The sequence below is a fragment of the Phyllopteryx taeniolatus genome, chromosome 9 (genome assembly GCF_024500385.1).
Source record: "Phyllopteryx taeniolatus isolate TA_2022b chromosome 9, UOR_Ptae_1.2, whole genome shotgun sequence".
Classification (NCBI taxonomy): Eukaryota; Metazoa; Chordata; class Actinopteri; order Syngnathiformes; family Syngnathidae; genus Phyllopteryx; species Phyllopteryx taeniolatus.
The window spans coordinates 2,590,889-2,614,810 of record NC_084510.1 but is presented as its reverse complement, the minus strand read 5'-3'; the positions used below and the strand labels follow the sequence as shown (position 1 = coordinate 2,614,810).

At 41.8% G+C, this 23,922-nt stretch overlaps 1 protein-coding gene across 4 annotated transcripts in view; it reads right to left on the bottom strand.

The window, feature by feature from the left end:
• LOC133483561 (receptor-type tyrosine-protein phosphatase gamma-like) overlaps positions 1-23,922 on the bottom strand; it is a 499,015-nt gene that overhangs the window by 135,283 nt on the left and 339,810 nt on the right. For all 4 annotated transcript variants that reach the window (XM_061784954.1, XM_061784955.1, XM_061784956.1 and 1 more), the window contains exons 7-8: positions 18,791-18,948; positions 9,764-9,956 (exon numbers count right to left, since the gene is read on the bottom strand). In XM_061784954.1, coding sequence (XP_061640938.1) covers positions 9,764-9,956; positions 18,791-18,948 — 351 coding nt within the window. The remainder of the gene's footprint in view (positions 1-9,763; positions 9,957-18,790; positions 18,949-23,922) is intronic.

The window sequence follows — 23,922 nt, the reverse complement described above, 5'->3', positions numbered from 1 at the left end:
TGCATCTACGACGCAAACAGCGTTCTGCTAGTGGCTTGCTGCATCGTGAGAGGCACGGCGGGTGTTACCACAACAATGAAAATGTATCCAGTCCAGAAAGAAACTCCAGTGTTCATTGTATTTATGGAACGATAAGCCGCCCTCCAAGACCTCTGAATAGCTAGCACCAAGACAGTATTCATACTATTGATTTTCTGTATGTGGAAGCTCTTCACCACACATACACATACAGTACGTAGGGAGGGTCTTAAACCACGGCTCTATGGATACAGATTGAACATGCTTCATGCGTAATTTGTGTGCGTCTCAGACACAGGACGGGACGCACATCACGCGAGATCCCTGCAGAGCAATGGAGAGTGTGATAAGGAAGTGAAGAAACTGGTTCAAGCAGGTTGTAACGGGTGGAGGAAGGTGTCAGGAGTGTGATGTGACAGAAGAGTCTCTGCTAGAATGAAGGACAAAGACAGTGGTGAGGCCAGCCATGATGAATGGATTAGAGACTGTGGCACTGAAGAGACAACCGGAAACAGAGCTGGAGGTGGCAGAAATGAAGATGTTGAGGTTTGCTCTCGGAGTGACCAGGTTGGAGAAAATTAGAAATGAGCTCATCAGAGGGACGGCCAAGGTTCGATGTTTTGGAGTCAAAGTTAGAGAGAGCAGACTTTGATGCTTTGGACGTGTCCAGAAAAGAAATCGTGAGTATATTGGCGTGAAAGGATGATCAGGATGGAGCTGCCAGGCAAGAGAGCTCGAGGAAAACCAAAGAGGAGGTTGATAGATGTAGTGTGGGAAGACATGAGGGCAGCTGGTCTTAGAGAGGAGGATGTAGGAGATACTGTAGGCTTACATGGAAAAGGTTGACACTTAGTGGCGACCCCTAACGGGACAAGCCGAAAGGAAAAGAAGAAGAAGAGTTTGAGTTTTTGCAGTGCACACACACACACACACACACACACACATCTGCAACAAGTGCATGTGTAAAACAAAGAAATACAATATAATACAGTGGACCTTTAGAAGTCAAATAAAATGGACCAGGAAACTGTTTTGACTTCCACTTTGTTTAGATTCAAAACAAGTTTCCCCTTAAAATATAACAGAAAATGAATTCATCTGTTCTACTGATCAAAATTGTGTTTTAAATTATGAAGTGACAATTGAGCATAGCAAGGTCTCATAATTGCAAAAAGAAAACATATGTTGTGGTTGGCCAGACAACAGTCGAAGACTAGTTGAGTCCCAAGTTTAGCCCCACTTCACAAAAAACAACAGCAGTTAACAATGGCTCAGTCGGTTGACATGATACTCTTGAAAAGTGGCAACCAGAGCCACTCCTCCTAACCCGGAACCAGAAGCCTCTGCTCTCAACTGGATGTCATTACCCCACCAACCGCCTTTGACCGAATTCCCCACCCCCTTAAGTCACAGCCCCTTGGGGAAAGTCTCTAACCATTGTGGGTCGCTACAGTATTACCATATTAAAATCAGCAAATCTGCATTTTATGAGAATAAGAAAAAGTTATGCTTGACTCTATGTGTTTGTTATATTATCCATGACTCCTTTTCCCCCTTTCAATAGCAACATTTGGGATACAGCTCGTGAAAGTGAACCAAATATTGTGTCTGATTAAACAAAATTACTCCACAGTATTTCGTTACAGTGGGTATGCAGGCGGTATGTCCTGCTGCACACACCTCCCCTCACCCCGCTTGCTGTAAAGATTAGATCTACTTATACAATATGCGTCCCACTGCAGCACTCAAGGGCACGACCAAAGTGTTCAGTGCAACATGCCAGAAAAACCCACGGAACCATGCTGTGTTTTCTTAGGGAGGTGTGCATACATCTAGGTGATGCACCTCTCTCTGACTTAACCATATGGGAGAGAGTGGGTGATGGAAGGAAGGGAATAAAATCTGTCGACATATTTGCCACAACACAGATGCTTGGACCAGTTCAAGCTCACACAAACCTTAAGAGGAACACTCACACATTTGCACTGCATTCACACTCTCATGCGCGCGAACACATTGCATAATGTGTGGTGTTGTTTCAATGGTAATGAGGCAGGAGCAAGAAGGGGACTGGTGTGCCTCCCACTGCCTTATGCTAGGGGAGTTACCCAGCTCACTGGTGAAATAACGGAGAGCTATCCAAGATGTCACAAACATGCACGCACACACACACTGATAAGTCAATGGTTTCCTTTGTGCAAAAGTAACACGAAATAGCCTTCATTTATTCACATTATGAACTGTCAACAATTTAGGATGAAAAAAAAAAACAAGGAACTTTGATGAGCCTTTATAGATTGGCTTGTTGAAAAAGAAATAGACAAACACAGCACCAAATGAGCGGATGGGAGAAAATATTGAGGGTCTGATTTACTGAGATCCCAGATAAAATGAAATACAATAAATAAACTGCATTATGTGTGTTTTGTGGTACAATTAGCATTTAGATAAAGAAAATAAGCAACTGAATTGTATTGAGTAAATCTACTTAAAACAAGTAATTCCAAATTTCAAACAAGATTGAAAACAAATTATTTCATAACAAGATATACGAATTACTTGATATTTTTCCGATATGAATGTCCATCCATCCATCCATATTCTGAGCCGCTTCTCCTCACTAGGGTCGTGGGCGTACTGGAGCCTATCCCAGCTATCATCGGGCGAGAGGCAGGGTACACCCTGAATTGGTCACCAGCCAATCGCAGGGCACATATAAACAAACAACCATTTACACTAACATTCACACTTCCGGGCAATTTAGAGTTGTCAATTAACCTAGCATGCATGTTTTTGGGATGTAGGAGGAAACCGGAGTGCCCGGAGAAAACCCACGCAGGCACGGGAAGAACATGCAATCTCCACACAGGCGGGGCCGGGGATTGAACCCTGGTCCTCAGAACTGTGAGTCAGACGCTCTAACCAGTCGTCCACCGTGGCGCCCCCTATATAAATGTGTGATAGATTAGTCATATATGATAGGTTATAAAATAATTTAAAAGTCAGTCATTCATTAATAGGTAAAATTCATGAAGATGAATGTAGGACTTTATCGAGACTTGTGGGAAAGATTTGTGGGAAACGTATTTACAACGTTTAAATATGGTTTACACTGTTTAAAAATACTTGTATATACCTGTACAATATGTTTATAATCTGCTAGTGAGGATAAGCGGTAAAGAAAATGGATGGATAGTTTAGCCTCTTGAAGAAAAGTGATCTGTGATTGACTGCTTATGCCTGCTAAAGACAGAGGAGGGAGCTCTCGGCACGATGTCTCATTCTCGGGAGAGCTTTCGGAGAAGAAACATCGTTGTCTGAGTGGTCATTTCATCTCCCTTTATTCAGGTATGATATGTGAATATTAATGTGCATAAGCTTTAAGAAACCAGTGGGTTAAAACTTTTTTTTAAAGTATGTATTTGTTTGGACTTTCACGTTTATGTCCGAGTTGAGTTCGCTAGTTTGGGTGACACTCAGCAGCCATTGTGTATTTAAGTGTCTTTTGTATTATTTATGACGATAAATAATACTAAATCTCATTCTTGGTAGAGCTTCCGGAGAAGAAACATCGTTATCTGAGTGGTCATTTCATCTCCCTTTCTCCAGCCTGTTACAAATGCAATTAAGTAAAATTTACTGAATATCTTTACAACAGATAAGGATAGTGGTAATTACAATTAACTTGATACTGGTGAGTGAGTTTTACTTAAAATGACACCAATTGTGTGCAAATTGCTATGAGGGTTTTACAAGTAAATTCTATGAGTTGTTTTCTTTCAGTGTGGACTGTCTATGGAATGTATGAAATACAAACAATTAAAATAAAGAACGCAAAAAAAAACAACTAACTAAAACATGACCTGTGGGTGTAGTTTTCCATTCTTTTTTTAATGTACTAATTAAATTCAATTTTCACTATGCTGTATAAATTTTGTATTTTGTTGCCCCATCACTAAAATATCACTCCTTTGCCTGCATGTGAGGGAATTGAACTTTTTATGGTATATTCCATGAAAACGATAGATGGCTATACTTCCTTAATTTCCCTCACGGGGTCAATAAAAAGTACATTGATCTATCTATTGCATGCCGAACACCATAAAAATAACCGATTCACACACATTCAAGCAGAGAGGCCACTGTCCATCCACAAGCGTTGTTAGGTGGAAACTCACACATTAATATTTCATTCAGTTGTAAAGTGATAGTGGAGCTGCCTAACGGCCAAGGGGGACGTGTTTTTTTTTTTTGTGATATTTGTTGGAGGCAGAATTGAGTTTTTTTGGAAAGGACAAAAGGATGACATTGTAAGTGGAAAATAGGTCATGTTGTAAGTAGGCTTTACACGAACAGGATTTTTGGGGCCGATCACCAATTAGCGAGTTTAAAAAAACGATAACCGATCTGATCACAAGATGTGTCTATTTAAATGACCTGTTCATTTACTGTATATACTTGTGTACTTAATTGCTCAAAAAATGATATTTACAATAAATATTGTATCGTTGTTCCTCTATTTATGCCAGTGAGGCATAGTGACAGACAGAACTAATGAATGGTCTTCTATTAGATGGCAGTAAGTAAATACAGTAATTAATGTATCCACTTTTTGTGACATTTTTGTTTGTTGGTATGCCGTGAGATTTTTGAATTGTAAAATATGTTCCTTGTCTCCATAAAGGTTGGAAATTGCTGCTCTCGTCAGATCATGTATTCTAATCAGTCAGTCAAGTCAAACAAACATCACATGGGAGAAATCTTCTTCTTTTCCTTTCGGCTTGTCCCTTTCGGGGTCGCCACAGCGCGTCATCCTTTTCCATATAAGCTTATCTCCTGCATCCTCCTCTCGAACACCAACTGCCCTAATGTCTTCCCTCACGACATCCATCAACCTTCTCTTTGGTCTTCCTCTAGCTCTCTTGACTGGCAGCTCCATCCTCATCATCCTTCTACCAATATACTCACTATTTCTCCTCTGGACCTGTCCAAACCATCGAAGTCTGCTCTCTCTAACTTTGTCTCCAAAACATTGAACCTTGGCTGTCCCTCTGATGGGCTCATTTCTAATTTTATCCAACCTGGTCACTCCGAGAGCGAACCTCCACATCTTCATTTCCGTCACCTCCAGCTCTGCTTCCTGTTGTCTCTTCAGTGCCACTGTCTCTATTCCGTACATCATGGCTGGCCTCACCACTGTTTTATAAACTTTGCCCTTCATCCGAGCAGAGACTCTTCTGTCACATAACACACCTGACACCTTCCTCCACCCGTTCCAACCTGCTTGGACCCGTTTCTTCACTTCCTGACCACACTCACCATTGCTCTGGACAGTTGACCCCAATGCTTTAAAGTCTTCCACCCTTGCTATCTCTTCTCCCTGTAACCTCACTCTCACCCCACCACCCCTCTCATTCATGTACATATATTCTGTCTTACTTCGGCTAATCTTCATTCCTCTGCTTTCCAGTGCATGCCTCCATCTTTCTAACTGTTCCTCCACCTGCTCCCTGCTTTCACTGCAATTCACAATGTCATCTGCAAACATCATGGTCCACGGGGATTCCAGTCTAACCTCATCTGTCAGCCTATCCATCACCACTGCAAACAGGAAAGGGCTCAGGGCTGATCCCTGATGCAGTCCCACCTCCACCTTAAATTCGTCTGTCACACTGACAGCACACCTCACCACTGTTCTGCTGCCCTCGTACATGTCCTGTATTATTCTAACATATTTCTCTGCCACTCCAGACCTCCGCATGCAGTACCACAGTTCCTCTCTGGGTACTCTGTCATAGGTTTTCTCTAGATCTACAAAGACACACTGTAGCTCCTTCTGACCTTCTCTTTACATTTCCATCAACATCCTCAAGGCAAATAATGCATCTGTGGTTCTCTTTCTAGGCATGAAACCATACTGTTGCTCGCAATTACTCACTTCAGTCTAGCCTCCACTAGTCTTTCCCATAACTTCATTGTGTGGCTCATCAACTTTATTTCTTTAAAGTTCCCACAGCTCTGCACATCACCCTTGTTCTTAAAAATGGGCACCAACACACTTTTCCTCCATTCCTCAGCCATCTTCTCACCCACTAGAATTTTGTTGAACAAGCTGGTCAAAAACTCCACAGCCACCACTCCAGAGCACTCCATGCTTCCATACGGCCACAGGAATGTCATCAGGACCAACTGCCTTTCCATTTTTCATCCTCTTTAATGCCTTTCTAACTTACCCCTTACTAATCATTGCCACTTCCTGGTCCACCACACTTGCCTCTTCTACTCACCCTTCTCTCTCATTTTCCTTATTCATCAACTCCTCGTTGTATTCGTTCCATCTATCTAGCACACTACTGGCACCAGTGAACATATTTCCATCTCTATCCTTAATCAACGTAACCCGCTGCACATCCTTCCCATCTCTATCCCTCTGTCAGGCCAACCTGTATCGATCTTTTTCTCATTCTTTAGTGTCCAACCTGGCATACATGTCATCATATGCCTCTTGTATGGCCTTTGCCACCTCTACCTTTGCCCTATGTTGCATCTCAATGTGTTCCTTTTGCCTCTCCTCGGTCCTCTCAGTGTCCCACTTCTTCTGAGCTAACCTTTTTCCTCGTATGATTTCCTGTACTGTGAGGTTCTACCACCAAGTCCCCTTCTCTCCTTTCCTGCCAGAAGATACACCAAATTCTCTCCTGCCTGCCTCTCTGATCACCTTAGCTGCAGTGGTCCAGTCTTCTGGAAGCTCCTCCTGTCCACCGAGAGCCTGTCTCACCTCTTCCTGAAAAGCTGCGCAACACTCGTCCTTTCTTCCGCCACATGGTTCTCTGCTCTGCCTTTGTCTTCCTAATCTTCCTCCCCACCACCAGAGTCATCTTACACACCACCATCCTATGCTGTCTAGCCACACTCTCCCCTACCACTACCTTAGATGACAGAAATAATGGGTGCTAACTTCCTGTAATTAAATTACTTTATTTTTAATTAAATTACTTAACCCACACCGACCCTTTAGAGCATGATTCGACAGAACGACGGCATGTTTACGTCCAACCATTCGTGCTAGCAGTAGCTTGCTAGGCTACATAACATTTTATTCCCTGCTTGTGAGCTGTATTGTATTAAAAATATGCGCACATACCTCAAGCAAGCCTTAAACGAACGTCCTCTTCTGTCCTGAGCACCGGTGACCACCAACACACGTTTTCCCCCCATTATGTCCTTATAATACTATCAGCGCACTCCACTCTTGTTGTCATCGCCACGGTAACGAGTGTATCCGGTCGCATTTGAGTTGACAAGATAAAGCCCAATGATCGTAAAAAAATGGGATGCGGAGGTATCGGAATATAAGATTTTATTGCAGTAGTCTGACAGTGCAATCGTGAAAGAGCAAATTTGTCTTGTAGTTTGAGCAAGGCATTACGTGTTGCCTGTCTCAGAAGAAGACTCCCACACCGCGGACATGTTTTTTTTGTTTGTTTGTTTTTTTAAATAACTTCATTGGCCGTCAAATATTTATAGTACTACGTCAAAAGACACGCGACAAGGCTAAAAATAAAGTAAATGTCTTTTGCGGAGCCGATCAATGGCGAATTATGACATTAAAGCCGAGCAGCCGATCAGCATAAAATGCTAAATATCAGGCGATACTGATCAGCCCGATAAAATCAGTGTAAAGTCTAGTTGTAAGCCACCTCTTCTGTCAAGGGATGGTCTTTGTGTATATGGCCTCTCTCACTTCTCTTTCAAACCATCTGTCTTCTCTATCTAGAATACAGTATACACATTTTTGTCCTCAAAAGAGTGCTTTTTCTCTTGGAGGTGCAGGGAGACAGCTGAGTCTTGACCTGAGGAGTTTGCCCAACTGTGTTGTGCCATGCGTCAGCTTGTTTTCCCCAATGTATGTATCTGTGCATTATTCACTGCACTTGACCACATACACCTGATTGCGTTTCTGGGTGTGTGGTGTCCGGTTTTTGGGATGTACCACCCTTTGTGTCAGGGTGTTATCAGCTTTGAAGTGTATGGGAATGTTGTGTTGGTTCAAAAAGACCTGATTAATACAAAATGACAATATTGTTGGATCTGTCACTCTTTTCTTTCTCATCCACCTTGTTCTTTTCTCTTCTGGAATTAGATGCACTTTTCACAAATATACCAGCTGGGCTAAACACAGGTTTTGAAGACCTCCCTCACATGTCTATGCCCTTCCTCTTTGGCCTGTGGACTGTTTGGAATGTTTTCAGCCAGAAAAGTGATCTGGTGTATGTGGTCAAGTACAGTGAGGTATGCACAGATACAGTACATACATTGGGAAAACCAAGCAACCACTGAGCAGATGCCCGTCACAATACAGATGGCCAAACTCCTCAGGTCAAGACTCTACTTGCACCTCCAAGAGAAACAGCACTCTTTTAAGGACAAAAATGTGCATATTCTAGACAGGGAAGAAAGATGGTTTGAAAGATGAGTGAGAGAGGCCATTACGTGAAAGTGAAAAAAAAACATCGTTTAACATAGGAGGTGGCTTAGAACACCACCTATCTCCCACTTACAATAATGTCCTTTTGTCTACAATATTCAGTAATTCAATTAAATAAGTCTGCCTTTAACAAATAAAAATAAAAATAAAAACACGGCCTCCTTGGCCTTTAGGGCACTTCCATTTTCACTTTACAACTGAATGGAATAATGAGGGACTTTCCCCCTAACGATTCATGTGGAACGACAGCGGCCTCTCTGCCAGGAATCCTAACGACTGTCTTTTGCATTGCAAAAGTATGATATCGTCCGTGATTTTGAGGTGTGCTTCCAACTTGGAGCATAAATAGTTGACTTACTCCATACCAACTCAGGCTAATCTGTCCTAATTAAGCCTTGTTGCATTAACTGCTCAGATGACAGGTGAGACGTCTTAAGACAACCAGAACAGTCGAGTTGCGATCGATTCAGTGCCCTGAGAATGAAATGACCTGGATGAATGAGAATATTAACAGGCATCTTTTGAGATTCCCTTGCACCCCTGCCTTTCCTGTCCTGTTTACCTTCCACTGGGTCCACCTGCACTCCTCCATGATGAACTCTACCTGTTATATTGTATATCTTAATGATGTGCTTAGTCAAAGGTTTATGGAATCGGTACATCATTATAAAGTTGAGTTGGGAATCTTGAATATTAAAATATTAGGAAAGGAAATGTATCATATATACTGTATTCATAATAAATCAATGACTCAATAAAATGTAGTTGCTATTGTGATATACAGGTATAAATTGTTTTATACCTCCACTGTTCAATAAGATGCATATCATGGCTCATAGAAGTCACTTCAGAATAGTCCAATGTTTTGTTTTCGTATGCTTGCGACTGAGACCAAGGATTGTGACACTGTACAGTGCATTTTTCACCAGAACCCCTTGACACGCTTGAGATTTTATTGTACCCTGTACAGGTTCAAGACACAGTGTGTATAGCTAAGCAGACCCAAGACATAACCAAGCCTCCATGTTTCACAGTAGCTTCAGTGTTATTTTCTTTTGTACACTTTATTTTTTAGTTTGTAAATGTGGCGCTTACAGGACTTGCTAAAAAGCTCTAGTTTCGTCTGGTCTGCACAAGGTACAGCTTTTAATTTCTTTTTTTTCTTAATAGAGGGGTACCAAAAATTCTGTCCATGTGTAAACATCTATTCGTTACAACTTGAGAGTGTGTACTTTAAGCTAAAGAACTCCCACCTACCTCTGGAAGACTCTGTGCCATAAGGCCCACTCCCACTGTGAGACAGGTCAGGCAGCCAGGCGTCTTTGACCGCTGACTTGAAAACATGGCGATTGTCCAGGCTCTGAATTGGTCTGAAGTTGCTGCGTAGATATTCCACTGACTTAACATGGTCCTGTTGCTCCGTGGTGAAGATTGAGTAAAAAGCCTCTAACTGGTGATGGATAGCCAAGACGCCAATGATGAAGACAGACAGAAAGAAAATGAGACGGGAATAACATGATTTTAAATTAATTTTCAATATATTCTCAAAAACAAGTTCTATTCCACTCTCTACAAGTCCACAAAAGGAGTACAGTAAATCACTGGATATTGATGCTAATTTGACTGCATCAGTTTATTACACATCATACTGAGAGCTCTCAGTATGATACAGTACAGTGCTGCAAAATAGAACAGCAGTAATTAACATATTGTTAAATACATCACTGATGTTGTCAGTCAAAGCCTAACATTACTTTGTATTAAATTTGTAAAGGCAGAATGTTTGACACAGCTGTATATCATTATACTGTACAACTTATCATGTTGTGGCTGGTTTGTGTATCCAGCGCAGTAAGTAATAGAGACTGTCAGCAAATAACTTGCAAACTCTGTAACTTTGAGAAATATTTTCCCATTCCCATTGTACACATCACTAACAGGTTTATGTTCAGAGCAAATGCTCTACAGATGATGTCAAGATTTCATTGAGCTGTGCAGTGGTCCAATGTCATACATTCGTTTTCTATACACCCTAAAAAATGAAGGTACAAAACAAATGCTTATCTGTACTTACAGGTATACTTTTTTCTGAAGAATATTCCTTCAGAAATACAATGTTGGTCTTCAAGAGATAGCATAAAAGTGCATTTTTTACCAACAGAAGTACAATTCCATCTCGTGTATTTTGACTTACATCTGGAAAGCACACCTCAATGAAACAATATCATCTTTTCAGTCTATCATCAACATGATAATGCGGCCAGAGCTTGATACAGCTTCTTCCCTGGATTTCACTTGTTCTATGTCAACATGACGACGTGTTGGTAGATCAGGAGACGTTGTCCGAGATGTGCACCCCCAGGAATCTGAAAGAGCGAACTCCTTCTACCAGTGGTGTGCAATGAGTGCCTTCAGAGCCTTCTCTACTGCCCTAACCACTATTAAAAGTACTGACCTACATTTACAACTTCATTACATTATTAATTAATTATATTTAATATTTATTATCCATCCATTTTCTGAGCCGCTTCTCCTCACTAGGGTCGCGGGCGTGCTGGAGCCTATCCCAGCTATCATCGGGCAGGAGGTGGGGTACACTCTGAACTGTTTGCCAGCCAATCAAAGGGCACATACAAAAAAACAACCATTCACACTCACAGTCACACCAACAGGCAATTTAGAGTCTCCAATTAATCCATGTTTTTGGGATGTGGGAGGAAACCGGAGTGCCCGGAGAAAACCCATGCAGGCACGGGGAGAACATGCAAACTCCACACAGGCGGGACCGGGGATTGAACCCCCGTCCTCAGAACTGTGAGTCTGATTATCCATCCATCCATTTTCTGAGCCGCTTCTCCTCACTAGGGTCGCGGGCGTGCTGGAGCCTATCCCAGCTATCATCGGGCAGGAGGTGGGGTACACCCTGAACTGGTTGCCAGCCAATCGCAGGTCACATACAAACAAACAACCATTCGCACTCACAGTCACAACTATGGGCAATTTAGAGTCTCCAATCAATGCATGTTTTTGGGATGTGGGAGGAAACCGAAGTGTCCGGAGAAAACCCACGCAGGCACGGGGAGAACATGCAAACTCCACACAGGTGGGGCCGGGGATTGAACCCCCGTCCTCAGAACTGTGAGTCTGATTATTATTATTATTATTATTGTATATATAATAAAATTATATCATAATATGTGCTAATTTATTTCCAACAGTCCTTTGTCTTAATTTCATAGCGTTTGTCTTGGCTGCCCAGCTTCCAGTTGTGTGGATTAATTTTTGGTGGGTCCAATCAGATTCCATTTCTATGTTTTGTCATGTCAATGTAATCTTCAATGTTGTAAATGCTGGCCCATGCTACATACACAAAATGGCAATAGGGGTTTATTTATTCAACTAGTCAGATTTCAGATTCAATAAACAGTGCTACCTAGAAGGCCCCGAGTAATGTCGGCATTTTCCCTTCCTCAATTGGTTGATTAGAGAAGAAGCTGCCCAAAGTGGCCGACGTAACATCAGATTTCAGATTCAATAAACAGGTCTACCGAGAAGGCCCCGGGTGATGTCGGCATTTTCCCATCCTCGATTGGTTGATGAGAAAAGAAGCTGCCCAAAATGGCTGATGGGACAGCAGGAGAAACTGACTTGGTGACCGACGTTATAAAAAAATCATTTTCAAGCTGGATTTTTCAAATGAGGATAAATCGACCAGTAACGCTGCTGGTTGTGTTGTTTTTACTCAGATTAATGCCTGGATCAGACCACAAGACAAATTTGGTCTTTCACAATTGCACTATGTTAGACTACTGCCATCAAATCTTGCCGTATCTCAGGCAACACTACACGACATGTATTCCGATACCATCGCATCCTGTCTTTTACGATCACTGTCCTTTATCTGTTCAAATCAAACACTTGTCGGAGGGGTGGACCCAGAAAACATGTCATCGGTCAATGTGACCAGATACACTTGTTACCATGGCGACGACAACAACAATGTCCCCGACCTGGAGAGGGCATGCCACCCTTTTCCGACTGAGGACCATGGTCTCAGATTTGGAGGTGCTGATTCTCATCCAAGCCGCTTCACACTCGGGTGCGATCCGCTCCAGTGAGAGTTGGAGGTCACGGCTTGATGAAGCCAACAGAACCACATCATCAGCAAAAAGCAGAGATCCAATACTGAGGACACCAAACCGGACCCCATCTACGCCTCGGCTGCGCCTAGAAATTCTGTCCATAAAAGTTATGAACAGAATCGGTGACAAAGGGCAGCCTTGGCGGAGTCCAACCCTCACCGGAAACGAGTCCGACTTACTGCCGGATATGCGGACCAAACTCTGACTCCGGTCGTACAGGGACCGAACAGCCCGTATCAGGGGGTTCGGTACCCCATACTCCCGAAGCACCCCCCACAGGACCCCCCGAGGGACACGGTCGAATGCCTTCTCCAAGTCCACAAAACACATGGAGACTGGAAGATATCCAAAAAAATCAAGCATGCTCGACTATTCATTTTGGCGTCGTAGGGCTATCGTAGGGCCAAATTGTTGGTTGTGGATTATGTCACACAACAAGAAGTTTTGTCGTTCGTGACGAAATATGTGGACCTGATCTGGGAAATTGGCTGTGATAGCTAATTGGGCCAATATTGGAGCTAAAATCCTGTAGTCTGATGTAGGGATTATTCGGCACTTTCAGAGCACTACACAATGAGCTCTATTATATAGCTGGGGCGGCATGGCTCAAGGGGTAGAGTGGCTTTGAGTACCTTTGGTAGAAAAGCCCACAACTAGTTTACAGGCATAAGCAGAAGAAAAAGGGGGTGGGTTTTATCTGTAAATCAGCATCTCTGGTGTGTATGATATATTTTATTTCAAGTTTTTATATTTTTGTCCTTACAAAATACAAGACAAATACATTGATTGTGAGCTGCATGGGCTGGTTATACGCTGGGGCAAGTCAAATCTGACACTTCCTCAGTTGTCTCCTCAGCTCCGTGCCGCTGGGTGTCTGATCTCCTGTCTGCAGTGAGACTGTACATAGTCACAAAGTCATTTATGTTCATCTTTATCATTGAAGTGCTTTAAACTTGTACTCATTTTGTATGCATTTGTGTAATACTTTTTATGAGTCTATTTTACGTGATTTGCACATATGTTCAAGTGAATCTGCTGCTGGAGTCCGCCACTGACCAGAGGTGCAATTTTGAATAAAAAAAAAAAAACATTAATCGAAAGTGCTGTGCTTGCAACTTAAAATGTTGCTGGCTTAGTATGGTTTTGATAGAGTACAATATAATAGAATCGAATCGAATGCCTTTTATTGGCACTATACAAAGATTTGCTTTACAAAGTGCAGAAAACCCAAAAACAATTTGAAATGTGGACCACAGAACACTTTACCACTTTGCATTAGTCAATCTTAGATGAGCTCGGCGTTTCTGGGTGTTGTTGATAAATGGCTTTTGCTTTGCATAGTAGAGCTTCAAGTTGCAATTACGGATGTAGCGCCGAACTGTATTTACTGACATTGGTTTTCTGACGTGTTCCTGAGCCCATGTGGTGATATCCTTTACACATTGATGTCGGTTTTTGATGCAGTGCGGCCTGAGGGATCGAAGGTCACGGGCATTCAATGTTGGTTTTCGGCCTTGCCGCTCACATGCAGTGATTTCTCCATGTTCTCTGAACCTTTTGATATTATGAACCGTATATGATGAAATACCTAAATTCCTTGCAATTGTACGTTGAGGAACATTGTCCTTAAACTGTTCGACTATTTTCTCACACACTTGTTCACAAAGAGGAGAACCTCGCCCCATCTTTGCTTGTGAATGACTGAGCAATTCAGGGAAGCTCCTTTTATACCCAATCATGGCACCCACCTGTTCCCAATTAGCCTGTTCACCTGTGGCATGTTCCAAACAGGTGTTTGATGAGCATTCCTCAACTTTCTCAGTCTTTTTTGCCACCTGTCCCAGCTTTTTTGGAACGTGTTGCAGCCATAAAATTCTAAGTTAATGATTATTTGCTAAAAATAATAAAGTTTATCAGTTTGCAGATTAAATATCTTGTCTTTGTAGTGTGTTCAATTTAATATAGGTTGAACATGATTTGCAAATCATTGTATTCTGTTTTTATTTATCTTTAACACAACGTCCCAACTTCATTGGAATTGGGGTTGTACTTCATGTTTTGATCATATGGGTAGAAGCAAAATCATGCATTGTAAAAATGCATTTTACATCAGATGAACGGTTTTCCAGAATTTTTAGGTCAACTTTAGGGGTGCGTATTATACATGGGTGCGCATTATACATGAGAAGTTACGGTAGTCATAGCTCGCCAAAAGCAAGGCCATGTTAAGCGCCCGCCGTGACCAAGAGAGGGGAGAGCAGTGTGGGGCCCCCAAAGGGGGGCAGACCCCTATCCCTCCACGGCCCGAGAACCGAAGGGGGGGGGGGGTTGAGGCGCAGGCCCCAGAAGTCAAGCCAAGAGAAATGTGAGTACCCACCACCCACTCTATTACTATGGCTACCAGGTCCCCGACTGGCAAGCATTATCCCTGTGCTTTGATTGTGTGTGGTGGGGTGTAGTCCATTAAAATTGGGGAAACTGGTGGTGGTGAGGGGAGACGGTCACAGGGCAAAGATGACCCTTAACTGTCACCCCCAACCAGACCGACCAGCTCCTCAAAGGATGTGCAAATGTATGTGGTGCATTAAAAATCCTCAGGGAAATGGCATGGCAGGCCAGAGAGCAGGATGGAGTGCCGGGACACCTGGCCGAGTCTCCTCCCCAGCTCGACACTGCCCGCCCCCCTTAGATGGGTGTATGATGCATTATAACTGGAGGACCGGCAGGGCAGAAAAGGGGGGGCGACCAGACCGGAAACCAGCACAGATGAGCAGGCCCCCAGCCCGGCAGCCCCTCTTGTGTCCTGCTCGGAGAGAGGGCTAGGGGATGTTGACTGAAGCTGAGGACCTTGCTGTTTGGGTTCTGCACTGACGAACTGGGACACGATCTGAGGTGGACTACATCCCCTGGAGTCATTGCCATGGAGCTCTCTGCTCTGACCGTCCAGGCCAGTTCTTGAGGCAGAACCACTGAACGCGTCTACCCTGTGGCTCCTTTTCTCTTTAAATGGACTCTTATGCCATCGTAATGAACATTGTACAGCACCTGACAATGTGATCAATTTTGCCCACTCAACATCCATTGCAGCTTGGCCATCTTGGAATGGGGCATCCCCCGCATCTGCAGTCCCTTCTCAAGGTTTCTTTTTTCCCAAAATGGGGTTTTGAGTTTTTCCTTGTCCGATTGAAGAGTTTAGATTAGGGGATGTCGTCAATTAACTGTGGCCGGTGAAACCCTTTAGACTCTTTTCTGATTAGGGGCGATACAAATAAACTTGACTTGACTGTTCTCTGCAACCCTGAGGTGCTCTGGCAGGCTGTTCCACAGATGCGGGCCGTGAAATTGGAACAATGTCTCCCCGTGAATGTGTGTCTTGACTTTAGGAATAAGTAAAAGGCCAGAGCCGGAGAAGCTCAGGGTTCATAGTGTGAAAGCAGCTCTGAGAGATAAGAAGGCCAGAGACCATTAAGACATTTAAAAACCAGTAAAACAACCTTAAAATTGATCCTGAAACACGCAGGGAGCAAATACTGGGATTTAAAATTGGTGTAATCTGCTCCCGCCTTCTGGTCTTCGTCAGGACACGTGCTGCCGAGTTCTGCAGTAATTGCAGAACTGAAATTGTCTTTTTGGGAAGACCAGAAAGCAGGGCATTGCAGTAGTCAATTCGACTGAAGATAAAAGCATGCATTAGCATCTCCGTGTTGGCTCTAGAGAGAATTGGGTGGACTTTATTCGTTAAATGGTAAAAACCTGTTTTTGTTATATTTCTAATGTGTCGCATGCCATGACATGACATTTGATTGGTCTTTAGACTCACTTTGTCCAACAGCAACATTTGCATAGTTTGTATTTGTGTACACTGTTATTTTACTAATTCATTGTATGAAATGTCCATTTCATTATAACGGGGTCACCAATATCTGGCCCACATAGACCACATGTTGCAAGCCCCTCGAATCTTAAGAAATATCTATCAACAGCACACGACAGTTTGATTTATTGAACTTGCAGTACTATGTGTTTAAACCACTATTGTTTAACTGTTATGGAGACTATTTTGTTGTAAAATACTTGGAAGTTCCATATGTATAATTTTTCTGGAAGCTGTGTTCCATTTTTTTTATTGACATCATATTCAGTTAAAAGCACTGAGTACTGTTGAAACTTTTAGTAGTGAAGAGAATACATGAATAGTAGGTATACGAGTTGTGTTTTAAAGTCCAATAAATATTAAATTAAATAAATTACCCATCCACGTTGTTCTACTTTACGTATGTGGCCTGTGAAAGTCCCTAAAATAGCTAAATTATTTGACATATTTGAAGGTTTTTCACAACAAACCTTATTTAAAAATCCTAATCAGTAAATTGCACCACTCTGGTTGTGACTTTTTTTTTCAGTCTGTACCACCATGGATAGTCAAGATGCATCCTTGGAATACTTGGCAGATGACATAAATATTTTGTGTTTACATGTAGACCATAATCTTTTCACTTTGGCAAAGGTCTGAACTCTACTGAGTACCTTTCTAGTTTTCTAATTGGTTGTTTGGGCATTATTGTCTTGTTAAAGGTCATCACTGTATTAAAGTTAAATGTCATACTTTAGAATTACATTAGTACAAAAACAAACATTGGTTTAATTATACGTTCTTCCTTACAAATTTTTTTTTTTATAGGAACAGTTAGTGAATGACCCCAATTTAGTATGTCTGTCATGGATGGCATTTTGCCCTTGTGTTTGGTTCTGGTTTTGCACTTGTTTGTTTTTGGTGCAGTAATTCTGGTGGTGTGTGTTCTGAGGAGCTTCCCCTGTTTGAGACTTGGTTGAAACAATTTTCAAACATTGATGTAAACTTGACATCGAAACGCTTTATTTTTAACCACACATCATTTGAATGAGCCTCACAATGAAATAGAAATCCATACCTATGTCATAACTCTTTGGGAATCTCAGTATATTCACGCAGAGTGACAAAAATCCCACATCCCGATTGAGATTGTGTTCATCCAGCTACCAGGAAACAGCACACACAGACAAGTGTGGCAAGTCCACGTCTGTTTGAAAGGAGGGAACTTAAGGGGGGTGTTGTGTAACAGCTTTAGCATTGATCCACTCTAAAAGCAGGCCCTGAACAACTGTCACTCCAGCTGACCTACTTCAACTGTCATCCAAAAGAGTGGGCTCGCAGAATGAGAAGAGCAATAAAATAAAAAGACGGGGTGGGGTGGGAGTTAATGAAAGTAAAACATTTAAGGACTAATCAGTACTGGTCAGAGAACAGGAATTGATTGATTCCACACGTGTGTGTGTGTTTCCTTGTTGTTTTTTGTTACATAGCCAGTTGTTCTTTGATTTATTTCCCATTTTCTGAATTAGTATTCCATGCATTGTACAGTCCTTAGTGAGTATAGATGGATTAGATGGATGGTGTACAGTACTATGGATGGATGGATGGATAGATGGATGACAAACAATGAAATAGGTCTGGAAACAAAATGGTTGTGCATCATGTGTGTTAACCTTCTTTCTATGGGGGGAATTGTATGTTTCAATATTTGATGCTCAAATTGTGTGTATCCACCTGCCATTCGCCCCACCCCGATTGGGGAATCAGTGGCGAAAGCAAATCTTCCGTGTCACACATGATGCAGGAAGCCGATTCCAGTTACGCTTCAACAAACATACTTTTTCTTATATCAATTGTCACATCAACGTTTTATATTTACTTTTTTACATTATTTTCTTGAAATATTTGCAACAAATCAGGAGTTGCAAGAAACAAGTGTCATTTGTTTATTGAAAACTTGGACACCCGTACAGTTAGGCAATTTTGGTGTAGCAGTTTGAAGAAGTGAGGGATTGGCAGATAAGATCATAAAGATTAGAGGTCCAGCCAAGGCTGGAATCGGGAGCCAGTTGATCTGGAGGCCTGTTGATTGGTAACACGGGTAACCATGTAGCTGCAGCTGTCTGAATTCAACAAGAAATGTTTTGACAAACGTGTCCTCTTGTATTAAGTACTTCGTACTTAGTCACTTTAATTGTCTTGCTTTAAAACGTGTATTTTAGGTTCAAGATGAATATACCTAACTTTTGTGAGTAGTGTATACATAAACCTTAAGTGCGTGTTTCTCACCTGTTTGAAGGAGACGTAGATTGGTCTGCTGAAGATGATCCACTCCACAATTTTACTGCAGGGAGGAGTAGTCAGGGAGCCCGTGTAGCGATAGTAGCTGTCCAACGAGGATGGCAGCAGGTCCTTTAGCACAAAAGGCTCCAACAAAGTCTCTTTTTCTATGAAACAAAGTTAGGACAACATGTTCCAATCAGTGCAACACTCTTTATTTCATGTTGAACTATCATGACCAAGTTTTGGAAAGTGCAGATTCTTATCAACCGAACAACAAACAACTGAGGGTGAATTCTATTGCTATATTTTAGTATCTCTACCTGATATGATTCTAAAGATATCTCTGAATGCGTGTTCCTACTCACTGGCTTGCTTCAACCCACCAGACCTCATTTCTCTCATTCAGCATTGATGAAACTACACTCCCCAGTCCCACACTAGAATTGTACCCAAAGCCACTGCGTGAGAGGCTTCCACATCAAGCATGGAGGACAACACTCTTGGGAATTGCTCATACATCAGGCATTGGGGAGTGAGTGATGTGTTCTATTCACTGCACAGGTCTCCCAGCTTTTCTCTGTCACATTTATGTCTGAATTAGTGCTCTTATCGAGCACAGATATTCGTAATGCCAATCTCTACCTCCAGAGGAGCTCCACACACAGACATCAAGGCCCAAGCAGACAGGGAATGCTAAAACAGAAAATGCTGCCCTTTTAGGTTTAGTTTTATTGTAAAAAGTACTGACTGCTTGAGTTTTGTGTCAAAAACATAGCTTACCATAAAGTGTGACTAAAGTACTTTTACAACCCCTATTCCAATGAAGTTGGGTCGTTGTGTTAAACATAAATAAAAACGGATTACAATGATTTGCAAATCATGTGCAACCTATATATAATTGAATACACTACAAAGACAATATATTTAATGTTCAAACTGATAACCTTTATTGTTTTTAGCAAATAATCATGAAGTTAGAATTTTATGGCTGCAACACGTTCCAAAAAAAGCTGGGACAGGTGACAAAAAAGACTGAGAAAGTTGAGGAATGCTCATCAAACACCTGTTTGGAACATCCCACAGGTAAACAGGCTAATTGGGAACAGGTGGGTGCCATGATTGGGTATAAAAGGAGCTTCCCTGAATTGCTCAGTCATTCACAAGCAAAGATGGGGCGAGGTTCACCTCTTTGTGAACAAGTGCGTGAGAAAATAGTCGGAACAGTTTAAGGAGTATGTTCCTCAACGTACAATTACAAGGAATTTAGGGATTTCATCATCTACGGTCCATAATATCATCAAGCAAGAATGGGAAAGAATTCCACCTCCAAAGCTTCAACAATTAGTGTCCTCAGTTCCCAAACGTTTATTGAATGTTGTTAAAAGAAAAGGTGATGTAACACAGTGGTAAACATGACCCTGTCCCAGCTTTTTTGGAACGTGTTGCAGCCATAAAATTCTAAGTTAATGATTATTTGCTAAAAACAATAAGGTTTATCAGTTTGAACATTAAATATCTTGCCTTTGTAGTCTATTCAATTAAATATAGGTTGAACATGATTTGCAAATCATTGTATTCTGTTTTTATTTATGTTTAACACAATGTCCCAACTTCAAGTTGTTTGTCTGTATGTTCCCTATGACTGTCCATAGTGCACCCTGCCTCTCACCTGAAGTCAGCTGTGATAGGCACCAGTCAACCACAACCCTTATGAGGATAAGCGGTATAGAAAATGGATGGCGCTGTGAGGTGTTGCATGAGATGTCTGCTCATCTCACTTATCTCTTGTTACTCATTCAACATTTGGGAATGATATTATTTTGCACACTGCATCTAGTATATACTGTCAAACCATGTCAAAAGTCACGTCAAACAGAACAATGGAAATAAATATATATTTTTTAAGATTAAGATTAGGATCCTTATTGTAATGAACACATTTTTACATAAATTGCATAAAATTGAACTTTTACTGGGCAATACAAGCACACATCAAACGTGACAAATTGGAGCAGTGGACAGCTTTCCAGTGTCTGGGTAGTATGGGTTGAACCGATGAGTCTATTAGTTGGCGCGTCGACTTGACCACTCTTCAATGGTGGTTACACCTTGAGGTCGATTAAATTTTTTGGCAACAACATGGACACCTCACTGAAATCATCAGGTGGTGGATTTGTGCTGCTAATTAAGCACGGTGCCTCAAGCATGTGGCAGTATGTACTAAAAATTAGACCAGTAGCATGGTCACTGAAATATGCAAGTCTCCTCAAATATTAAAACGAAAAGCGCAAGTGCTAGGCACGCCGATCTAAAAAAGGTATCCGCTAACACGAGCTGACAAGCAACCTTATCCTCACAGTCAGCCATCAGGAAACCAAACACCCTCCTATAACAGTGTAAAGACAGGCTAAACATAAATAAAAACAGAATACAATGATTTGCAAATCATGTTCAATCTACATTTAATTGAATACACTACAAAGACAAGATATTTCATGTTCAAATAGATAAACTTTATTGTTTTTAGCAAATAATCAACTTCGAATTTTATGGATGCAACACGTTCCAAAAAAAGCTGGGACAGGTGAGAAAAAAGACTGAGAAAGTTGAGGAATGCTCACAAACACCTGTTTGGAAAATCCCACAGGTGAACAGGTGGGTGCCATGATTGGGTAGAAAAGGAGCTTCCCTGAATTGCTCAGTTATTCACAAGCAAAGATGGAGCGAGGTTCACCTCTTTGTGAACAAGTACGTGAGAAAATAGTCGAACAGTTTAAGGACAATGTTCCTCAATGTACAATTGCAAGGAATTCAGGGATTTTATCATCTACGGTCCATAATATCATCAAAAGGTTCAGAGAATCTGGAGAAATCACTGCATGTAAGCGGCAAGGCCGAAAACCAACATTGAATGCCCGTGAACTTTGATCCTTCAGGCGGCACTGCATCAAAAACCGACATCAATGTGTAAAGAATATCACCCCATGGGCTCAGGAACACTTTAGAAAACCAATGTCAGTAAATACAGTTCGGCGCGACAGCCGTAAGTGCAACTTGAAACTCAACTATGGAAAGCAAAACCCATTTATACACCCAGAAACGCCACCGGCTTCTCTGGGCCCGAGCTCATCTAAGATGGACTGATGAAAAGTGGAAAAGTGTTCTGTGGTCCGACGAGTCCACATTTCAAATTGTTTTTGGAAAATGTGGACGTTGTGTCCTCCGGGCCAAAGAGGAAAAGAACCATCAGGACTGTCATGGACGCAAAGTTCAAAAGCCAGCATCTGTGATGGTATGGGGCTGTGTTAGTGCCAATGGCATGGGTAACTTACACATCTGGGAAGGTACCATTAATGCTGAATGGTACATACAGGTTTTGGAGAAACCTATGCTGCCATCCAAGCATCATCTTTTTCATGGACGCCCCTGCTTATTTCAGCAAGACAATGTCAAACCACATTCTGCACATGTTACAACAGCGTGGCTTCGTAGTAAAAGAGTGCGGATACTAGACTGGCCTGCCTGCAGTCCAGACCTGTGTCCCATTGAAAATGTGTGGCGTATTATGAAGTGTAAAATACGACAACGGAGACCACAGACTGTTGAACAGCTGAAGCTGTACATCAAGCAAGAACGGGAAAGAATTCCACCTACAAAGCTTCAACAATTAGTGTCCTAAGTTCCCAAACATTTATTGAATATTGTTAAAAGAAAAGGTGATGTAACACAGTGGTAAACATGACCCTGTCCCATCTTTTTGGAACCTGTTGCAGCCATAAAATTCTAAGTTAATTATTATTTGCTAAAAACAATAAAGTTTATCTATTTGAACATTAAATATATTGTCTTTGTAGAGTATTCAATTAAATATAGGATGAACATGATTTGCAAACTATTGTATTCTGTTTTTATTTGTTTAACACAACGTTCCAACTTCATTGGAATTAGGGTTGTAAATCTCAATAAATTAGAATAGTGTCAAAAGCTTAAATTAGTTAGTTCAATTCAAAAAGTGAAACGCATTATCGAGACGCACTACACACACTCAGATTGAAATATTTCATGATTTTTTTAAATATGTATATTTTTTATGATTATAGTATACAGAAAAGAAAAATCCCAAATTTATCATCTCTAGATACTAGAATATTATGTAACAAACAATCAAGAAACGATGACAATTATTTTTAATATAGAAATAAGGAATCATGTGCAACCTATATATAATTGAATACACTACAAAGACAATATATTTAATGTTCAAACTGATAACCTTTATTGTTTTTAGCAAATAATCATGAACTTGGAATTTTATGGCTGCAACACGTTCCAAAAAAAGCTGCGACAGGTGACAAAAAAGACTGAGAAAGTTGAGGAATGCTCATCAAACACCTGTTTGGAACATCCCACAGGTAAACAGGCTAATTGGGAACAGGTGGGTGCCATGTTTGGGTATAAAAGGAGCTTCCCTGAATTGCTCAGTCATTCACAAGCAAAGATGGGGCGAGGTTCACCTCTTTGTGAACAAGTGCGTGAGAAAATAGTCGAACAGTTTAAGGAGTATGTTCCTCAACGTACAATTACAAGGAATTTAGGGATTTCATCATCTACGGTCCATAATATCATCAAAAGGTTCAGAGAATCTGGAGAAATCACTACATGTAAGCGGCAAGGCCGAAAACCAACATTGACTGCCCATGACCTTCATTTCAAATTCATCCATCCATCCATTTTCTGAGCCGCTTCTCCTCACTAGGGTCGCGGGCGTGCTGGAGCCTATCCCAGCTGTCATCGGGCAGGAGGCGGGGTACACCCTGAACTGGTTGCCAGCCAATCGCAGGGCACATAGGAACAAACAACCATTCGCACTCACAGTCATGCCTACAGGCAATTTAGAGTCTCCAATTCATGCATGTTTTTGGGATGTGGGAGGAAACCGGAGTGCCCGGAGAAAACCCACGCAGGCACGGGGAGAACATGCAAACTCCACACAGGCGGGGCCGGGGATTGAACCCGGGTCCCCAGAACTGTGAGGCTGACGCTCTAACCAGTCGTCCACCGTGCCGCCTCATTTCAAATTGTTTTTGGAAATTGTGAACGTCGTGTCCTCCGGGCCAAGGAGGAAAAGAACGATCTGG